At 39.2% G+C, this 19,094-nt stretch overlaps 1 protein-coding gene across 2 annotated transcripts in view; it reads left to right on the forward strand.

The window, feature by feature from the left end:
• Positions 1-17,777, forward strand: part of TES (testin LIM domain protein) — a 29,468-nt gene extending 11,691 nt beyond the window's left edge. Inside the window, exons 4-8 of one of the 2 annotated variants that reach the window (XM_054056144.1) lie at positions 8,815-9,067; positions 10,215-10,550; positions 13,725-13,940; positions 14,488-14,646; positions 15,821-17,776. In XM_054056144.1, coding sequence (XP_053912119.1) covers positions 8,815-9,067; positions 10,215-10,550; positions 13,725-13,940; positions 14,488-14,646; positions 15,821-16,012 — 1,156 coding nt within the window. In that variant the 3' untranslated portion in view covers positions 16,013-17,776. Of the gene's footprint in view, positions 1-8,814; positions 9,068-10,214; positions 10,551-13,724; positions 13,941-14,487; positions 14,647-15,820 lie in introns of both variants that reach the window. The other variant, XM_054056146.1, reaches the window with a different exon arrangement.
• The last annotated feature ends 1,317 nt before the right edge of the window (positions 17,778-19,094 follow it).

The following is a 19,094-nucleotide window of genomic DNA, read 5'->3' on the forward strand; positions in this document are numbered from 1 at the left end:
CTCTTTCAGTTGAACCATTCAAGTGCTTCAAAGAAACTGTGTCTAAGACCAGGGCCAGGGCTGCTCAGCTACATTACAACAGCGTTTGAGTGTGTGATCACTTATGAACATACACTTTATACGCACTTTATATGCATACACTGCGCTGAACTCAATAGTAGTACTTCTACCGAAGCATTTTCTTTAGCTTAGTAAGCCATTGAAATAGGTGTGTAAAAACATCTATCCCTACAGTAAGAGAGATGACAGAGAAGTGTGCTTTATCTCAGTGAGAAATGCTTTCTCACCTCCTGACCAATTATGTAAGACTTGATCTGAGATTTTAGATAAAATTCTCTTATGTGTGTTGAAAAGATGTTGAAACCTTTTATACATCTACAAATGACTTAAAGGAGAAAGAAGTATCATAATTCAAGTATATGTCTAGCTAACTCAGTTCACTGGTTATACTGTGTGTGCTTTAAGATGTGGCTTAGTGACTCTTATTTATTAAAAAAAGAAAAAAAAATCCCTCTTCAAGGGAACAGCCTTCAAAGGATATAATAAATAAGTAATTGTTAGCTACAGTCATAACTATCTGCAGTAAGGTTTTATTTTTCTGGGTTTTTAAAAAGGTAATCTTTACATCCCAGCCAGACTGGCATCAAGTGCAGATAATGTTTAGGAGATTTTCTATCTTTACCCCTAAGTGTTTCACTGCAGCTGAGACTTTATTTAGAAATGACCAGAAAACCAACCACAGCAAAAACTTCCTGTAAGTTAATGAGGATATAGCTTCTCAGTTATGCATCTGTAATATTTAATGATAGAAACAATTTACAAATAACGACATGAAGCAAAATGTGGTAGTCGTAAAGCAGAGAGAAAATCATTAAGCCTGTTGACTTTCTCAGCTCTTCATTTTCATCCTCCCTTTCTTAGTTCCTGTTAAGAGACCTTGTAATTCCTACCTTATTCTTCAACAGGGAAGAATTTGGGATAAAAAGATCTAACATGCCTAGAGTTATTTAGTCACATAATAGCATGTTTACTGAGCTGGAATGTCTGCTTCTGTGTGTGTATTTGGAGGGCTTTATGAGTGTTTTTTGTTATACATGTTTCACTATGTTCCTGTGGCTGGGGCTTGTATCAGATCATGGATATGTAGTTCATCAGAGTACTGTCTGTCCTAGAACGCATGAGCCTGTAGACAGCAGTGGAAAAAGCATTGAAAAAGAAAAAAAGTATTAAAAAGCAGGAAGGAAAAAGACAATCGGTGGCTGTTTTGTTAAGATTAAGGCTTAATTTAGAAATCTAATTGATATAGAATAGAACAGGTAAATAAAAGGGCTAGAAGTAGTCTGAGAAGCATCTTCTAGGTGTCGGACAAATGTGGCCCATACCTCTGGGATAGCTGAAAAGTTTGCCATTGAGGCAATTCAAGAATGAATTGGAAAATAGCTGTTTCTCCAGTGAAGCTGCTGTTGGGTGTTAATCTGAAATCGATCTTCCATGAGCAGTTTTCAAATGAAAATAATATGTTAATGTGCTTTGTATGGTATAGAGATTTGGGGATTTTACCTCTTGAACAGAAAGTGATGGATCCCTAATACCTGTTCACTTAAAAATCAAGTTAGCCTTAAAGTCTGAAACTCTTACTTTAAGTAGAAGCAAACCACAGCAGAAGTGGACAGAATATAGTCTTTATAACATGAATGATTAGTAGCAGTTCAAGTTTAATCACTCATTTCGCTATTTTGTCTCTGTAAAATATAAGTGTTGAAGCAGGGATTGTAGTTAGAGAAACTGTAACAAGTTGGGAAGAATAGCTGTGGTGAGTTGTCTCCAGCCAGCAGTGAAGCACCCATACAGCTACTTTCTCTCAGTCCCCTCACAGCAGGGTTGAGGAGAGAAAAGGAAAAACAAAAGTGAGAAAACTTGTGGATCAAATCCAAGTCAGTTTAATGGGTGAAGGAAAAAGGAGGAGAAAATCCAAGCGTTGCAAAGGCAGTCACTTGCCACCTCCGACCAGCAGACTGATGCTAGCCAATCTTCAAGCAGTGCCACTTTGGAAGTCAGAAACCTTGCCTTCTTCATTCTCCACCCACGTCTTATTGCTGAGCTTCACATTACATGGTATGGAGCATCCCTACAGCCAGTTTGAATCATCTCTCCCAGCATCTCGCCCACTCCCTAGCGGCCTTACGGAGGTGGGGATGGAGTCGAAAAAAGTGAACGCCCTGTCACTGTTCAAGCACTACTCAGCAGTAGTAAGTGCTATCAATGCTCCTTTAGCCACAAATCCAAGACACAGCACCACTTGGATGCTATGAAGAAAGGTACCTGCATGCCAGCCGGGCTCAGTACAGTGAGGCAGCGATTGTGTTTGCAGCATGGGTAGGCTGCAGTCCATACTGTGATCTGTGTAAGGGTGACACTGCCCTCTCCTGGGTGGAGCTGAGGAGCTTCGACAGATCACGTAATTCTTGTTTCCTGGTCTGATACATGAAAACTCTGGTGTGCCTCAAATTGCGAAGTATAACTTCTTCATGTGTTTCTGTACAAAAGAGTCCTCATTCTGCTTTCAGGGAGTCAGATTGGAAAGTGCATGAAAAAAATCAAAGTGTACCTGTCTGGTAGCAGGGGTTTATGCAGTTGCTACACCATTCTTCCCTATATTGGGAGCATTTAGAAGATACCTATTCTAGGGTGGCAAATGCTCTTTAAGCATTGTAACTTTGTGTTACAATTCTTGGCACAGCATGTGGGATGGTTATATAGGTGCAGAACTGTTAATTTCGGCTCATGTAGAAAAGGTGAACAAAGCCCCTAGTAAAGTTCATTCCTAAATTTTGAAGCTCTGAAAGCTGCAGTGTTGAGCTGCACACATGAATACAATAAGAGCAACAACCTGCAACAGTAGCTAAATGATTAACAGTTACCTGCTTTACCTTTGCATATTAATAGCTTTTTTTCTTCTAGATTTTCAGCAAATCACTGAGGATATCCTTGCTTAAAGGTGTCCTGGGGTCTTTCCTCGTAGGATTGCTTTTGTGTATATCTTCTGTGCTCTTTTCCTGGTGAAAAGAAGGGTAACTGCGTGTCATGGGTTGATCTTAGCCAGGTGCCAGGCAGCTGGAAGAAGGGGGAGGCAGTGATGGAACAGCTGATTTCAGCAACATCGTTTGAAGCATCTAGGGAGGTGATCCAGGGCATGGGAAAGCAGGCAAGGAGGAGGGGATGTCCAGAATGCCAAGAGACGAGGGAAGATCTGGAAGTGCTAACTGTTGAAGCATAAGTCTAAGCACTGCACAAGTAAATTTGAGCACAAATCTATCGCTGTTGCAGAGGGGAAATGGAGCAAAGGGGTAAATTCCCCAACAGATTGCCAAGATTCAAACAGACAAAGGATTTTTTTTTTTTTTTTCAAACAAGCAAATCTATTTCTCTGCCTACAAGGTAAATCCTTCCTGCCCCTCCTGACAGGAGACACATCACAACTGTGAGCAGCTGGAGGGGCTCTGCAGGGAGCAGGAGCCTGGCTTCTGTTCAGCTCGCCGTAGGGTGGAGGAGGAAGTCCAGCACGTTGTCCAGCAAATGCTCCACATGCATGCTGGAGGCTCTTGCTGGCATCTTCACCATGGTGTCCAGCTCCAATGGAAGAGGTGCTCGATGGGTGGCCTCAGGGGCACGAGCAGGTGGTTGGCGATGTTGACCTTGTGGATGCTCAGGGCTTCTTAGGCATTCACACCCGTGGAAGCAGTCCTGTCAGAAAGTAGCTTTTGGAAAGGGCTTGGCAAATGCATTGGAGGTACTCGCCTTATCCAGATACACACCTGGCTTGTCCTGACAGAAATCATCCTCCTTCCTCTCCTCATTCAAGTTGGTGGAGCTTACGTTTTGGCTGCTGCTGTCAGAATTGGCCTTTCAATACTTAAAGAGGGCTTATAAGAAAAATAGGGAAAAACTTTTTAGCACGTCAGTAGGGCAGGAGGGAATGGGTTTAAACTAAAAGAGGAGGAGTTTAGACTAGGTATTAGGAAGAATATTTTTATGCTGAGGGTGGTGAAACACTGGAACAGATTGCCCAGAGAGGCGATAGATGCCCCATCCCTGGAAACGTTCAAGGTCAGGTTGGATGGGGGGTCTGAGCAACCTGATCTAGTTGAAGATGTCCCTTCTCACTATAGGGGGTTTGGACTAGATGACCTGTAAACATCCCTTGCAATCCAAACCATTCTATATATATGTACTGGAAAGCGATAATTGATTCCAGTGCTGATTGCAAAGATATTGAAAAGCTTCTTGAGGCAAGAATCTTAAGCTTGGGAATGACCTTTTTCAGCATCTGGCTTGTCTGTACAGGTATAGTCCCTGGAAGGGAGTGAGGGCTTTAAGGTGTCTTTAACAATTTCTGATATTACAGCTTAGTGGAGGTACTGAGGCACAGTTCAAAGCATTTGAAATTACTGTAACTACATTAATAGCAAGAAAATGTAACAGAAGGAAAAATAGGAAGAGATTAGTGTGTGGGGGACACAAGCCTCAGGTATCTGTTGAAGGGTTCTCTGTGCTTGTAGCCGCCGCCTCCCTCCACGAGGAGAAACTGCAAAGCCAGTGTAGGAAGGACCATGATCTGAATTATTCTTCCTTTCTGTGCATCAAAACATAGAAAAGTAGGAGGACAGTTGAAACTAGGATACAGGAATTCACCAGCCAGGGAGAGGATAGAATCTGCTTACCTTCCTCTTTCTGCCCACCCAAGACCTGGAAGCAAGGCACAATCTCCTAAATTTTTTCCAGTGATTTGCAGCTTTTAATTCCACAAATTTTGAAGCTCCCTTCCTCTCTTCCGTGTTCTGAATAGGAAAAGCTTCCCAAACGGCTGAGATTTGACTGGAGGAACATTTCTCTCCTTTGCTGAAGCCCTGAGAACTGTGAACATATAAGCAAGTATCCCCTTCAGCAGGGATCTTGCTGAATGCCCATAAGTGAAGGGAAAATGTTTTTGACAGTGCAGATGGAGAGAACAAGAAATTCTTACTGCCTGTCTTCTAGATGTAGCTGCAAGAGAGAAATCTACATTTATATATATATATGGGGGGGGGGGTGTAATTGCAACTGGTTTTGCTAGTACATATGAGATGTTTGCCCTAACACTGAAACTGAAAATTAGGTGTCAGACTTGTGGAGTGTAAGTTTGAGGTAATGGGACACGGTCCCTTCAGTGAGATAGCTGTGTCGTAGTCACAGAAATAATCAGCTGGTCTATTCTAAGTAGAAGTAATTGGCTGCCACAGGGACAGTGACTAATGAACAGGACTCTGATATGACAACTTTGTGGAAGAAGGTGTGACTAAACTGTAAAAATAACTCTGCAGGAAGAATTAAGTGTGTAAATGTCAACTGGATATATTTTAGGACTGGAAATTATTCAAGAAAAAAATTAAAAATCAGAACAGGAAACGGTTAGTTTTGGTTGTGTTTGGTGGGTTTTTTAAGGTTTTTTTGGTTTTGTTTTTTTGTTTTATTTGCTGTTAACACTCTACGGAAATCTTCATGTGGCTGAGATCCAGGGGAGCCTGCAGAACAGGGGAAATGTCAACAGCCTCGGGGATTTTCCTGTGACTTACTGAAATATGCTGACATCAGTTATGACTCAGAATTCTCCACATTCTTTCTGGATTGTTTTCTCCTGCATTTGGAGACTTAATTATCCATAAGCTCTACGCTTGTAATTTTGTAACATAGCCCCTGTAACTGATTCTTGTAAACTGCCTGTAGGGAAGATTAAGTCACTTAACTCTTGGAAGAGCAAGGAGGTAACATACTGAAATGTACACAGTAAAATTCTTAATTTAAGTGAGTCTGGGATGGGAGGAGATTAGTGAATATCTCATTCTTCTCAATGCAAGTATTAAGCACAGTAGTTTAACGCCAGTGGAAGTCACAAAGGACCTGAGGACAAGTTGTATACTTGCACTTCTTTGCAAGAAGCTGTTTATCAGGACAACAGAAAAATCTGTCAAGGACAATACTGAAATTAGTGAGACACGTTAAGCCTTCAAGGTGGAACTAAGTATGATAGAAATTACTGAGTCAGCGTGCTCTCCTAATTGGAAATGGAAGCAGGATCTCAAAGCTGTTCTGCATTCTGTGAGACTACTACTAGAAAACAGATAGGCAGTGTCATAACATATTGTCAGCAAAAATAAGGTGCTCCTGTGGCTTTCCCAGCATGTGCAAAAGTCTCAGGGGAAGAATTCTACCACAGCTTGTTGGGGATGGCTCTTGTCTCTGCAGGGTGTTGTACTGCTTCACTGTAGTTGGATGCTGTACAGAGCAGGGAGAGCAGCATGAGCTGTCATACTGCTGTGGTGATCACACAGGCAGTATCAACATGAATTGTTCTTACTGAGTTCTGTTTTGTAAGCAGAGCAGATCTGGAAAGCAGGATTACACTTTACTTGCACGATTCTGTGCAGATTACCCGAGAGTGTGTGTTTGTTCACTGAAGAGGTTAGATCACAGCCTGTCAAGAGGCAAGACTAAAACTAGGGCCTTACTACTGCTGAAGACGTAAGTTGAAAAAGCAAAGAAATACCTGTTAAGCTATAGTTCAAATGGACAAACTTTTTGAATTCCTATTGCATGTGTGCTCTGAGGCACATGGCTGCATGGTGGTCATTAGTATAATAAAGAACTAAACATGCAGAAGGTAAGATCTGATGCTGTAGGCTGTAGCTGAAGGTCTTACAAAATTGTATGTTGCAAATGCTTGAGATGCATAGTACAGCATTTAGGCTTAATACGCAACGCTAGTTTGTGCTTGAGTGTTTTGGTGGAAAGCTGGTAGATTGCTGTGGTGGGTTGACCTTGGCTGGATACCAGTCACCCACCAAATAGCTCTTTCACTCCTCCTTCTCAGCTGGACAGAGGGAGAATAATACAATGAAGGAGCTCATAGGTTGAGAAGGACAAGGGAGGTCAGGCAAACCAGACCTGACTTGGGGAAATGAATTTAATTTATTACCAATCAAAATCAGAGTAGGGTAATGAAAAAAAAAAAAAAAAGAACCCAACAAATCTTAAAAACACCTTCCCTTCACCCTTTCTTTCTTCCTGAACTTTACTTCACTCCTGATTTTCTCTACTTTCTCCTCTTGAACACCACAGAGGAACAAGGAATGGGGGTTTGGATCAGTTCATCAGCTCTTCCCCTGCTCCGGTGTGGGGTCCTTTCCACAGGAGACAGTCCTCTATGAACTAACCCAAGTCCTTCCAACAGGCTATAGTTCTTCACAAACTGCTCCAGCATGGTTCTTTCCATGGAGTGCGGTCCTTCAGAAACAGACTGATCCAGGATGGGTTCCTTTCCAGGAATCCATCCCATTTCTGGAAGCGTGCTCCAGCACAGGTTCTCCATAGGGTCCTCGCCTCATTCAGGTGCATCCACCTGCTCCAGCATGGAGTGTGCAGTGCGTATCTTCTGGGCTGGCTGTGCGTAACTTCACATAATCAGTTATATGCAAGTCTTCCTTCCTTTTCCATCACCAAATGGGCCTGCTGTAGTCATGACATGTTCCTGTCACATACCTGTTAGATCCCTTAAGATAAGGTATGTATCTTGCCTTAAAGACTGTAGAAAGCAAGATGCGGAACAGTGTGGGAGTTTAATAGGTTTTGGCAAGCCAGATTGAGAAATATTTTATAGGTAGTAGTTTTATGCTAGTCACTATGTGAAGAATAAGTAGTGAGATAAAATATTGCTTGTTATACTTCAAACTCTGAATCCAGAAGGTTGTTCTGTTTTCCTAGCCTGTAATAAGAACCTTCAGTTAACATTCAGCTTCACTAATTTCCATATAAGGTGGCTGTTTGCTTTGAACTGATGCTCTCAGGATGCCAGTAATAAATAGTAAACTAGCTTTTCTAATCCAGGATTCTGTTTATTATATGTGAATTGTTTACTTATGCTTAGGGTAATAAATAGCTATTTCATATCCCTTAATCAAAGGAATTCAAATGTGTTACGTGTTGTATATGCAAGAAGAATGCCATTTATATCTAAGTAAAGCCATCTACCTTTTAAGGATGTTATCTCTGCAAATTCTCCATACAGTGTGTGCCAGAGTATCTCTGACTTGATTCAGAGCCGTTTGAAAGTCTTGGTCCATATAAGCTTCTCACTTTTCTTTTATCTTCTCTTTTCAATGCTGAGCTTTGAACAGAACTTGGTGTGATTACACTGTATGTGTGGCTGTATGCATTTTTTTTTCCTTTCTAGGAAATACTTGTTTCCACTTGATAGCAGTGCTGTGATAACAAAATACCACACACACACAGTTAAATGCATATGAAGTAAATAGTATAGTGCGTGCAATTTTGAGCCTATGAGGAGATCCTGAAAAACTAAAAGCCCAAATAAACGATTTTGGGGTGGAGGGTAGGGTGTCACGTTGATGCATTTAAGTTATAACTCATAGGTGACTGTCCATAATAAATCTGATAGATGTATGATAATTGACGTGTATGTACGTGGTCAGTACTGTGATACTACTGAAGGAATAATATAGCATCATATTCAAAATGCTTTAGTGTAGTGGACTGAATCTGTCTGATAACAATATTGGTGATCAAAGAATGTAAATAATACATAGGAGAAATAAAACATATTCTCAAGAGGTGCTTGACATTTTGCAGAGTAACTTGTATATTCACTAACCAAAGCACAGATAACAAGGCTTTTGGTGCCCAGTAATGTTATTGCTACACGTGTAACTGGTGTGAAGTTTTCAGCTGAGACTGTAAATTTGTTGTTCCCATAAATTTCAGAAAAATATGCCGCAACTGCAAATGTGGCCAGGAAGAGCATGATGTCCTCACAAGCAATGAGGAAGATCGGAAAGTGGGAAAACTCTTTGAAGATACAAAATACACAACCCTTATTGCAAAGCTGAAGAATGATGGCATTCCCATGTATAAACGCAATGTAATGATACTGACTAATCCAGTGCCAGCCAAGAAGAACATATCCATCAATACTGTGACTTATGAGTGGGCTCCTCCTGTTCACAATCAGACACTTGTAAGTCTAACTCACCTTTTCTTCTTGTTCAAGGCAGGGGTTGGTGGGAGACAGGGAAACGGAGCTTACCGGAAGGATAAATTTACCTCTTGTGGTTGTCTTGTCTTCCTCCTCCAAACAGAAAATATGGTGCCTGTTTATTAATCTGTCATCTTGCAGACATGGATTCTTGACTATGGAATTTCTTGAGAATGGGGGAGATGAGGTGGTTTTTAGTAGATAGGATTAAGCATTATCTGGTTATCTGCTGAGTGCCTGGAGTCCAATTTCTCTAACCATCCTTTTTTTCAGTAAACTTGAAGAATTTGCATGGAGGGTGGGCTTAAAAGAAAAAAAAAAAAAAGACAACAAACAAACAACAACCCCACAACAATTTATGTCATTGTTTAAAGTTAAGGGAACACTTAGTGTTTCATATAGGTTTTACTGTATATGGTAAAAACAAAGTCAGTGTTGACATCTGAAAGATCATCTGTCTTCCAATATGCTTTCAGCTGAACTAGATGAGATGGTAGATAGCCTTCTGAGGATTTTGCTTCACTTTTCAAACTTTGATTGCTAATTTACTGTACTGTGATGTTGTGCATGCCTTGCCAGAATTGCATTACCTCTGATCTACCTCTCAAAATATCCTTTTTCAGTGAATTAATCAAGCCTAAATTGGCTGTTACTTAACATTCAGTAGCCACTTTGATTTTTAGGCTTGTGCTTGCTTCGTTAAAACTAGAGGTTTTTCCCTTTATTTAGCTAGAATTATTTCTGTAATGGGCTGTGTGCTTCAGGTAAACTATTTCAGCTTCTGCTGTTTAAGCTATACTGATGATCCATAATTTTAGATATATTTGAAGAAACAAGGTGCTGTGTAAGTGTTAATTATTGTTTACTCTGAGAAGTAATAACTATTCTGCATATTGTAAAAGGCTTAAAAGGAAGCTTCTTTTACCCTGGGAAGAAGCCAATTAATGCATCTGCCATATTTTATCTCCTTCTACCATGTTTGGGGAGTTTAATGTGTATGGAAAGAACCTTGTTTTTGACAAATTTGACTGTCGCTAACAACAGTAGAGATGGTTTTAGTCACATGTTTGCTTAAAAAGTTAGATCTATAATTGAAGTGACATCTGAAATCTAATTCCTCCTGGTTCAGGCTAGACAGTATATGCAGATGCTACCAAAGGAGAAGCAGCCTGTTGCTGGCTCAGAAGGCGCACAGTACAGGAAGAAGCAGTTGGCTAAGCAGCTGCCTGCTCACGATCAGGATCCTTCAAAATGCCATGAGCTCTCCCCCAATGAAGTTAAGCAGATGGAACAATTTGTGAAGAAGTACAAAAACGAGGCACTTGGCGTAGGAGATGTCAAGCTCCCTGGTGAGGTGGAAACAAGAGCTACTGGCAAGAATAGTTTGAACAATGATAACAGAAGCACCTCAGCTGCTGTAGGAGCGATGGAGGACAAGTCCTCAGATCAGAAGGCATCTCAATATGTAAGTATTGCAAAAGAAGGATAAAACAAGCAGGTACATTACCATCCGAGTGCTCTGTTTGGTCATTTTAACCCAATTAACTTGTTTGTTAATTTGGAATAGGAAAAAATCTGGAGAGGGAAAGAAAGAAGGGGAAAATGTTTTGAATGTCTGTAGAGAACCCTGCTTTCTGACCGCGTTTCTGACTGTATTTAGTGTACTGCAGTAAATAACTTTCTAGGTGAGCTTCCTCATTGCAAAAACTTGTTAGCTTGGAGATAGAGAATAGCAGGGTGGCTTTTACAGAATAATAATCGAGAAACTTGTGTAGTCTTACTGACTAATTGCTGCACTTTTCTCCTCTCTTCAAGAGTTTAGTTTAATTTTAGAAGCCTGTGTTCTCCTTTTTCTTGGAAGAGCACCAAAATTACCCACTTGACAAATTGTGTTTAAAATTAAATGTAACTAAGAAATAATAAAGTGACACCTCTCCCTCCCATGTCCAAGAAGCCAAGCCATATAACGGCTGTTTTGATTAACCTTTTCATATTCAGTTCTTTTTTTTCTGGGTTTTTTTTTTCCCCCCCCTTTGGCATCTGATTTTGCCTCTTGGTAGATCAACAAAAAATAAGATATGTAAAATTACCCAGTTTTCACTGATATTTCCCAAACTATATCCTTAATACAGTACTTCTGACATAACTTTCTGTCTTCTCTTGTGTGTATCTCAGCTATCAATTATGAATGCAAAATAGGGGAAAGGTTATTGAAGTAACATTAAATCAGTTCGGTGATTGTAGACATTCATTTTAGAGAGGCAAAAGCTCCCATAACTTGATTTCTAGAAATGTTGCTATTATACATAGGAATCCCCAAAGTTATTTGTCTCCAGGATACTTGTAGGAAATGAATAAACAGTTTTAGATGGAGGTTTAAAAGTTTGTTTACATGGTTTTATAATATGGCTTTCAGTATTATAGAGAGGTATGGTATGCTTTTTGTGTGTGTTTTTAGGTTTTTTAACTGACACAGTATATCACTTAGTGTAATTCTTATGCAATATAAAATTAACACAAGTTTTGGCTTTGAACATACCCACTTACCTTAATCAGTCATATACTGTGCCATTTGCTTGCCTGTAGCTACATTTTAAAAATAATTATTCAGTTATTTTTGCCTTTATCTTCTCATGGAGATTCTAAGATACTAAAAAATTGTTGGTGGCTTGATTAGGTTGCTGCCATTTTGTTTCAACTCAGCCTCTCCTGCTGGGTTACTTTAGTTTCAACCACAGCAATTTTTCACTTATCTCCTCAAGAAAGACCTACAGAAATCCACACATTGCATTGGACCTTGCTGGCCAGCTGGCTTGGACTACATTAAGTGAAGGACAAGGAGGCACTCTGCCCTCTTAAGTAGCTGTATTAAAAAGTGCTTTATTTTTACATTACACTGATTTATCACTTCCAAACTTTTCTTATTTAGACCCCTGAGTATGCCTCCTGCTGTTTAGGCCAGGTGTATCTCCTCACTGTGGACAGTGATTTAGAAGGAGGCTTGAAATTGTTAAAAGTGTAAGTGAACTTTTGGATTGCTTATCTACTGCTAGGTATTGAGTTTACACTGGGCTAAATAATCAGGATTTAGATGTATTATTTTTAAGGGGGCTTTTTTTGCGTGATTTCTGCAATGTGACTTAGCCTTAGCAATAGGCTGTAGCAGCATCTGAATTTCTTATTTTTCTAACAGTTCAAAATAAACTAATACAGAGAAGAGGGGAGCTCTTAAATACCTTGCAGAAGAATTGCCATCCTTGTCTACACTTCTTGATCTCCATTAGTTCTGCATCTCTGTCCTCCAAATTTTCTTGTATATAGTCTTTCAGACTGAGTCTATAAGCATGTATTCCTGTAGCTGTGGTAAAGTCTCTTGAAAAATTAATTTTCATTATAGGAATGGATTGCAGTTCTTTTAAACTTGATTTTTAAAAAAGTTTTTTTGCACCTTTTAATCACCTGGGTTGTGGATATTGCAAATGGTAGGTGAATGAATCATTATGCGCTCTTCTGGGTCCATACAACTACTAAACCTTCTAAGTGACTTCTCGAGGAATATGAAGTCTAAAGTAGAAAGAAGAGACAAAATGCTTTATATACACATATATATTGACACTTCCCCTTTCCTTAGTTCCTCTTTTGTTTTGTTCCAAGCTGTTCTTCCCCCCCGTTTGATGTCTTTCTATGCATATGTTGAAATTGCATGTCTGAAACAAGCATGGGGATCTGATCAATATTCTTCACAGCCAAGACACTTCGGATGTATTTTGCTTTAAATATAGTAAAAAAAGCCATTTGCAGCTGGTCTTGTAATGAAGTGAATCATAGACAAAACCTTCCCAAGATGTTCAGCCCAGTCCACAGACCAGCTGGAGTGCAGGAAATGCCAAACTGGTGCCTAAATAGTAGATTAGAATTTTTGTTTCAGTAACAGAAATCACCTGTTTTTCTTGAGTTGATAACAAACCCCTCTCTGTAAGCAGGTATAGGGCAGAAGACTGACTATGAATTTCTTGAAACTATTTGTGGGGTAGCTGTGTTCATAAACTTCGTAGTCCCTTTTCCATAATTGCTCTCCCATCCTAACATCATTAATCACAGACTATCGGACAACAGCCATGAGTAGCTTCCCTACACACAGCTTTAAGCAGAATGAGTTTGAAATCTTCACTTTTTTTTTTCTCACCACTGATGCAGATATGGCTTGATCTTCTCACAACCTCTAAGTACAGTTGTGTTCTTGTTGTGTGTTCTAGTCATAGCCTCGTTGGTTAGTTTTGGTGGAGGCTTCCAATTATTCTCTCCTTATTCCTAAGGAGGGTAAGGCTTATAGAACATAACATGAATTTTAATTGCCTGTAATTTTTTAAGAACTGGACTGTAGTTACAAGAATGTGATTACAGCAAAATGGAACAATCCATTTAGATACTGCTATGTTAGTGGAATGTGCATCAGCTTGAACTGCTTAGTTAAACCTGGACTGTGACATGATGTCACACCAGTCTGTGGTCATGGTAGTAAACTAATGGCTGATTTCAGTCTGGAAAGGTGGAATTTATTGAATATGTCAGTAATATGTAAATGCTATAAATGTACCTCCTCAAAGACATATTTAATTTGGTAATATCCTCTTTCCAGTCTTGCTATCGCTGCAAACTGAACATGAAAGAAGGTGACCCAGCTGTCTATGCAGAACGTGCTGGATATGACAAATTGTGGCACCCAGCTTGTTTCGTCTGTTGCGTCTGCAGTGAACTTCTAGTAGACATGATCTATTTCTGGAAGAATGGCAATCTGTACTGTGGAAGACACTATTGTGATAGTGAAAAACCCCGCTGCGCTGGATGTGATGAGGTAGGAAATATCCTACTCCTTCATGTTAGCACACAAGTTTGCCTGTCTGAGAAGCAAATATGATTTTTTGTAAAACATTTCAGTGCTGGGAAATGATGAAACTTCACCAGTTTAAGTTGATTGTAGTTGCAAGGCACTGAAATTTACATGGACACTCCACATTCGGGAAAATCCTTAATTGGCTTTGGATTTGGTGTGGATTTTTTATGGTCTGCAGGGATGTGGAATGTAATAAATTATTCCAAATTCTTTTATGAAGTCCCAGTTTTTTAGTCGTTTTCTCAGGAAGGGCACTAGGGGGAGTGCACCTTTGTGCAGCCTAGCAGAACAGTCTGCCTTTGGTATTTATTGACTCTTAATAAACATCACGGAGGCTTTTGGAAAACTGTCAAACAAGTGAGTGTGTTCATTTTTATTGTTGAAATCATTTGAAATGGTGGAGTCACCACGAATTCCTTGGAAGTTACAAAGCATCCTGAGGCTAGCTTTATTAGAATAAGTACTATTCAAATGCATATATTAATATTTGTTTGCATCTTCCTCATAGCTAATATTCAGTAATGAATATACTCAAGCGGAAGGTCAAAACTGGCATCTGAAACACTTCTGCTGTTTTGACTGTGATTGCGTTTTGGCTGGGGAAATCTATGTAATGGTGAATGACAAGCCAGTCTGCAAACCCTGCTATGTGAAGAACCATGCTGCGGTAAGATCTGTACAGATGTGTTGGTGCTGTGAAGGAAAGGAATGTACATCTATGAAGCTTGAAGCTCTTGCTTTCTCCCAGTGTTGGGAGCATCTGAAGAGTGTAATTTGAATGGTTAGGCTTAGGTCAATCATCTTTTTCCCCTTTGAAGAAAAAAACTCTAAAATCAAATACATATCTTGTCTATACACTTGGAAAAAAGCCACAAAGGAGCTTGGGGTGAGGCTGTTCTGAAAATACCTTTAACTTTGCCAATGGTGAAGCAGGATTTTCTAAAAGGAAGAGTAATGTAGGTGAAGATGAGTAGTGCTGCTAAACATTTAGTTCATGTCTATCATAGTTAATTGTGATCAGTAGGATTCAACTTTAGCTGGTCTGCTAAAAGCCTGTAGTGTCAACTGCATTCTAAGTACTTTGTTTCTTTGTATTTCTAACTGCATGAGTTGTAAAGGAGCATAACTGACGAGATAAAGCTAGAAGTTTTGGAAAGGATGGAAGTTTTCAGTTCCTAGTTATGGTAGGAGCTCTAATCTGAGATGATAGTCTTTTCATATTTACCAATTAACTAGCTGTTAGTTGAGAGTTCGCTCTAACATGTGTCTGTCTGTGTATTTTTTCCCTCCACTAGCAATATATTGCCTCTAGCTGGCAGTTAATGATCTTTTGAGATAGATGTGAGGAATTATCTTTTGGAGAGGCTTTTTCTTGAAATCTAAACTATAATTTTTAACAACAAGACTTTAAGATTAATTACATCCAGGGCTTTCTTGTAACTTTTAATTCTTTGGCATTGCTTTACAGCTGTGAACACACACACGAAGATTTGTAACTAAGCTCTTCAAATGTGTGGGTTAATATATGAAGATCTGTGCTGCTTGGCATAACAAGTTTTTATCATTATTTGGGCATTGGGAAATTCTAAGCACCATCAGCGAGTAATTTATGTGCATTTTATTATTTTGTTTTGTGTCCTCAGCTGCATTTTGATTGGAAACTTTGCTTGAAAAGTAAAGGAAGATCAAAAGCTGGATTTTTTTTTTCGAAGCCTAGAGATTTATAAATGCCTCTTTTAACACCTGTCTCTCCTCCAAAAACATTTAAGAATTCCAGCATTTATTGTACTTGCAGAGGGGGAGTGTGTGCTTCATTTAAATGTCTTTTTGTTTCTAAACAGATCTGCCAAGGCTGTCATAATGCTATAGATCCAGAAGTGCAACGCGTGACGTACAACAACTTCAACTGGCATGCTAGGCAGGAATGCTTCTTGTGTTCCTGTTGCAGCAAGTGTCTAATTGGCCAGAAGTTCATGCCGGTGGAAGGGATGGTCTTTTGCTCAGTGGAATGTAAGAAAAAGATGATGTCTTAAGAGAAGAAGATGTGCACAGAACCAAGCATTGCTGCGTTCCAAAGGCTCTTGCATTTCTACTGTAAAATATATAGTATTGGGGCATTTAAAGTTATTGAAAGTATTAAATAGCATTTTCCCAAAGATTTTTTTTTTATGACTAAAACTTTGTATGTAATCTTCATTTCTTAGCCATAAGAAATGGCTTTCTTTTTTTTTTAGTTTTGTTTTTGAATCTTATGTGAAATGACTTTGTGTCCCAGAAATGTAAGAACAAATATATTATGAACTATATACACTTTAAGGGAGCTCTTTACCGTGAAGGATCTGTTTCTGTATCTTGTCTAGTGAAAGAAAATGTGAAAAGGTTCTTCCACTTTTTGTTTCACTAAATTACCAGTTTTATAGTTTCCCTGCTTTCATTAAGCACTTTAGACAAAATGATCAGCTTTACTGACACAGAGTTTTGTTCACTAGGTCTCAAGTATGCAGGGAGAATGAAGCTTAAAGAAAAAGGTAGCCTGTAATCATTTGCCTGTTGTTGACACATAGGTTCTTGAGGGATAGTGACTACACTCACATCTGGTTTGTACAGTAACTCTGCACTCATAGAAAACTGTTGGCTCATGTTTCTCTTTCTTACATTTGTTCATGCCTGGAAGTTTCCATTTAATGAATATTGATATTACTTTACAGATTTAGGGGGTGGTGGAATATAAGAGAAAGTCTTGCCTAGATTTAAAAAAAAAAAAAAATAAACCCACCAGCATTAGTGGGTGTTGCCCTTTCAGAATTGGTTTATCTTTTGGCATGAATGATCTTTCCATAAATTGTGCCTTCTATTGGAGAGATATGGCACACCATACCATATGCATTTCCAAGAATGTAATTCTGCAGAAGGATCATACTTAGGCTTTTGATTTGTGAGTTTCTAACCAAAGCACAAAGAAGTCTTTCCCAGAAGACTTCCAGTATTTGAGTGAAAAAAAAAAAAAAACCAAACAAAACCAAACCACAATTGTGCATTAGTTTTGCTTACTAGATAAACCAAATGCATAGTTTTCTTTCTTTTGCTTAAGAGTTGCAGATCTACAGTGAAACTCGTTAGCTAGCTTTGTGCCAGACAGTGAATGGAAAGTCTTGGCCCCAAAAAAGTATTGGCTGTGTTGTAACACAAATAAAATTGGTGTTGTTCACTTCAATTGTCTAATTCTGGTCTTGTTGAATCCCTTTTAAGGGAGGCAAAGAGTAGGGCAAATGTTGCCGTACTTCTTCTTAGCTTTGACATTATTTCCGAAAACGTTAAGGCCTATATTGCTGTAAAGCTCTTGCTGTCTTATGTAAGTATCTTGATATACTTACAATTGCAAAACGGTGAGTCTTGTTCCAATAAATACACAACTTCAGAACTTTTTGTTTACATGAACTATGGCCTTAAATATATTTTAAAACATAGCACAGGAAGTTTTGCATTCAAACAGGTGAGCTGATGTGCTGAGAAAATAAAGTGCATTGTGGTCCTTAAGTACTGCAAAAGTAGGACACTGGTGTGAGCTACATACTTTTTATATATTGTCTAAACTGAGATATAAACTTCAGGTCCATGTTCTGTAAGCCTGTACAGCTTTTCTTGGGGAACTTCAGGATGTATGATTAAATGTATATCTTTCACCTTACAACAATGGAGCCATATTCTTGCTAAATCTGCCATTTCAAACCAAAGAAAACCAGGATGCCTCAGTCAGAGAAAGTGTTTCCATTTAAGTGCTCCTTAACCTATAGCAGAGCATACTGCGAGAATGCCATTTGGAGATAGGGATAAGTTCATATTTAATTATTATCTATGAGGAGGGCTTAATATGGCTTGGGTTTTACTTGGCTTGAGTGCATCTGTCCTCATTCACTTGCTAACTTCTATGCTGGAAGATCCAGCTGATCTTCATGAAGAACTTTCTGTGAAAAGTTGTTTTGCAGCTTTTCCTGCCCCTCCCTTGCCACTCCGTGTAACAGCTCTATTTCTGCTTAATGCGACTGCTTACACTGATGGCAGTCTTACTTTTTAAATCTTGTTCTGTGCAGAACAAGACATTAAACCTTATTATTGTTTAACCTTCACTTAACAGGATGAGCAGTCACTAATTCAGAACTTACTTGTTCCTTCAAGACAGAATTGCTGAGGAAAATTTGTGTCAAACCAAACATTTCAATAGCCCATCATCTTCTGGGACTGTTTTTTTCCTGCCTTTCTGAACTATCCTGCCTTTAGCAAGATCTCTACTTGAGAAGCTTAATCTACTCTTGCCTGCTTGATCGCTTCTTGTTCTCCTCCCTGGGATCTGTTGCATATAGGTACTTCTGCTGCGGGTTAGCCAAGGTTTAATCTGTGTCCATGCAGTAATTGGAAAGGATTATGCCATAGGAAGGTCAAACGTAATGTGCAGAAGTTACAGAGGTGAGACAAAGATACTGCTGTGTGACTACACAATAGATCAGGAGATGATTAGGAGTGCTAAACAGCTCTTGTAATGAGCTAGGAAGGAATTTGTTCCAGAAGATAATGCTTCTGGTGTTAGCTGAAAGATACGTCAACATAATGGAGCTGGAAAACAAACATTAAAGAGATTGCGTTCTGTCACTGTCATAATAAAAATGTTGGCAGTTAAGTTTTGGCATTTTCTTCCTCTTGTACTTTTTGGCTGTTTTGTCGTGGAGGTCCCTTTGGATTTATTTATCTTACTAAGCTAAGAGTAGAAGCTGGAAGCTTTTGCATACTTCAGTAATACAAGTACATGCTTTGCAGATGAAATTTTGAACTGAAAATATGGAAGTTGCAGTTCTACGCTTAAAGAGTAGAACTTTGCTGGTAAGAAAGCCTTCTAACATTCCTAATAACATACTCTTTTCAGAAATAGTTAATTGGCTGCAAGAAACTACCTGAAGAGGCACATAACCAGCAATATTTGTTGTGCTGTTGCCAGGGTGACATGGTTGATTTTAGCTCTTCAGAGGCTGAGCACTAAATGAAGACAAAGGTTCACAGCAAAAGACAAGTTTGGCTTTGTCATTAGCATGGTGGAGAAAGACAAGCCCAAATTTACCGTTG

Source organism: Cuculus canorus, chromosome 1 (assembly GCF_017976375.1).
Source record: "Cuculus canorus isolate bCucCan1 chromosome 1, bCucCan1.pri, whole genome shotgun sequence".
Lineage (NCBI taxonomy): Eukaryota > Metazoa > Chordata > Aves > Cuculiformes > Cuculidae > Cuculus > Cuculus canorus.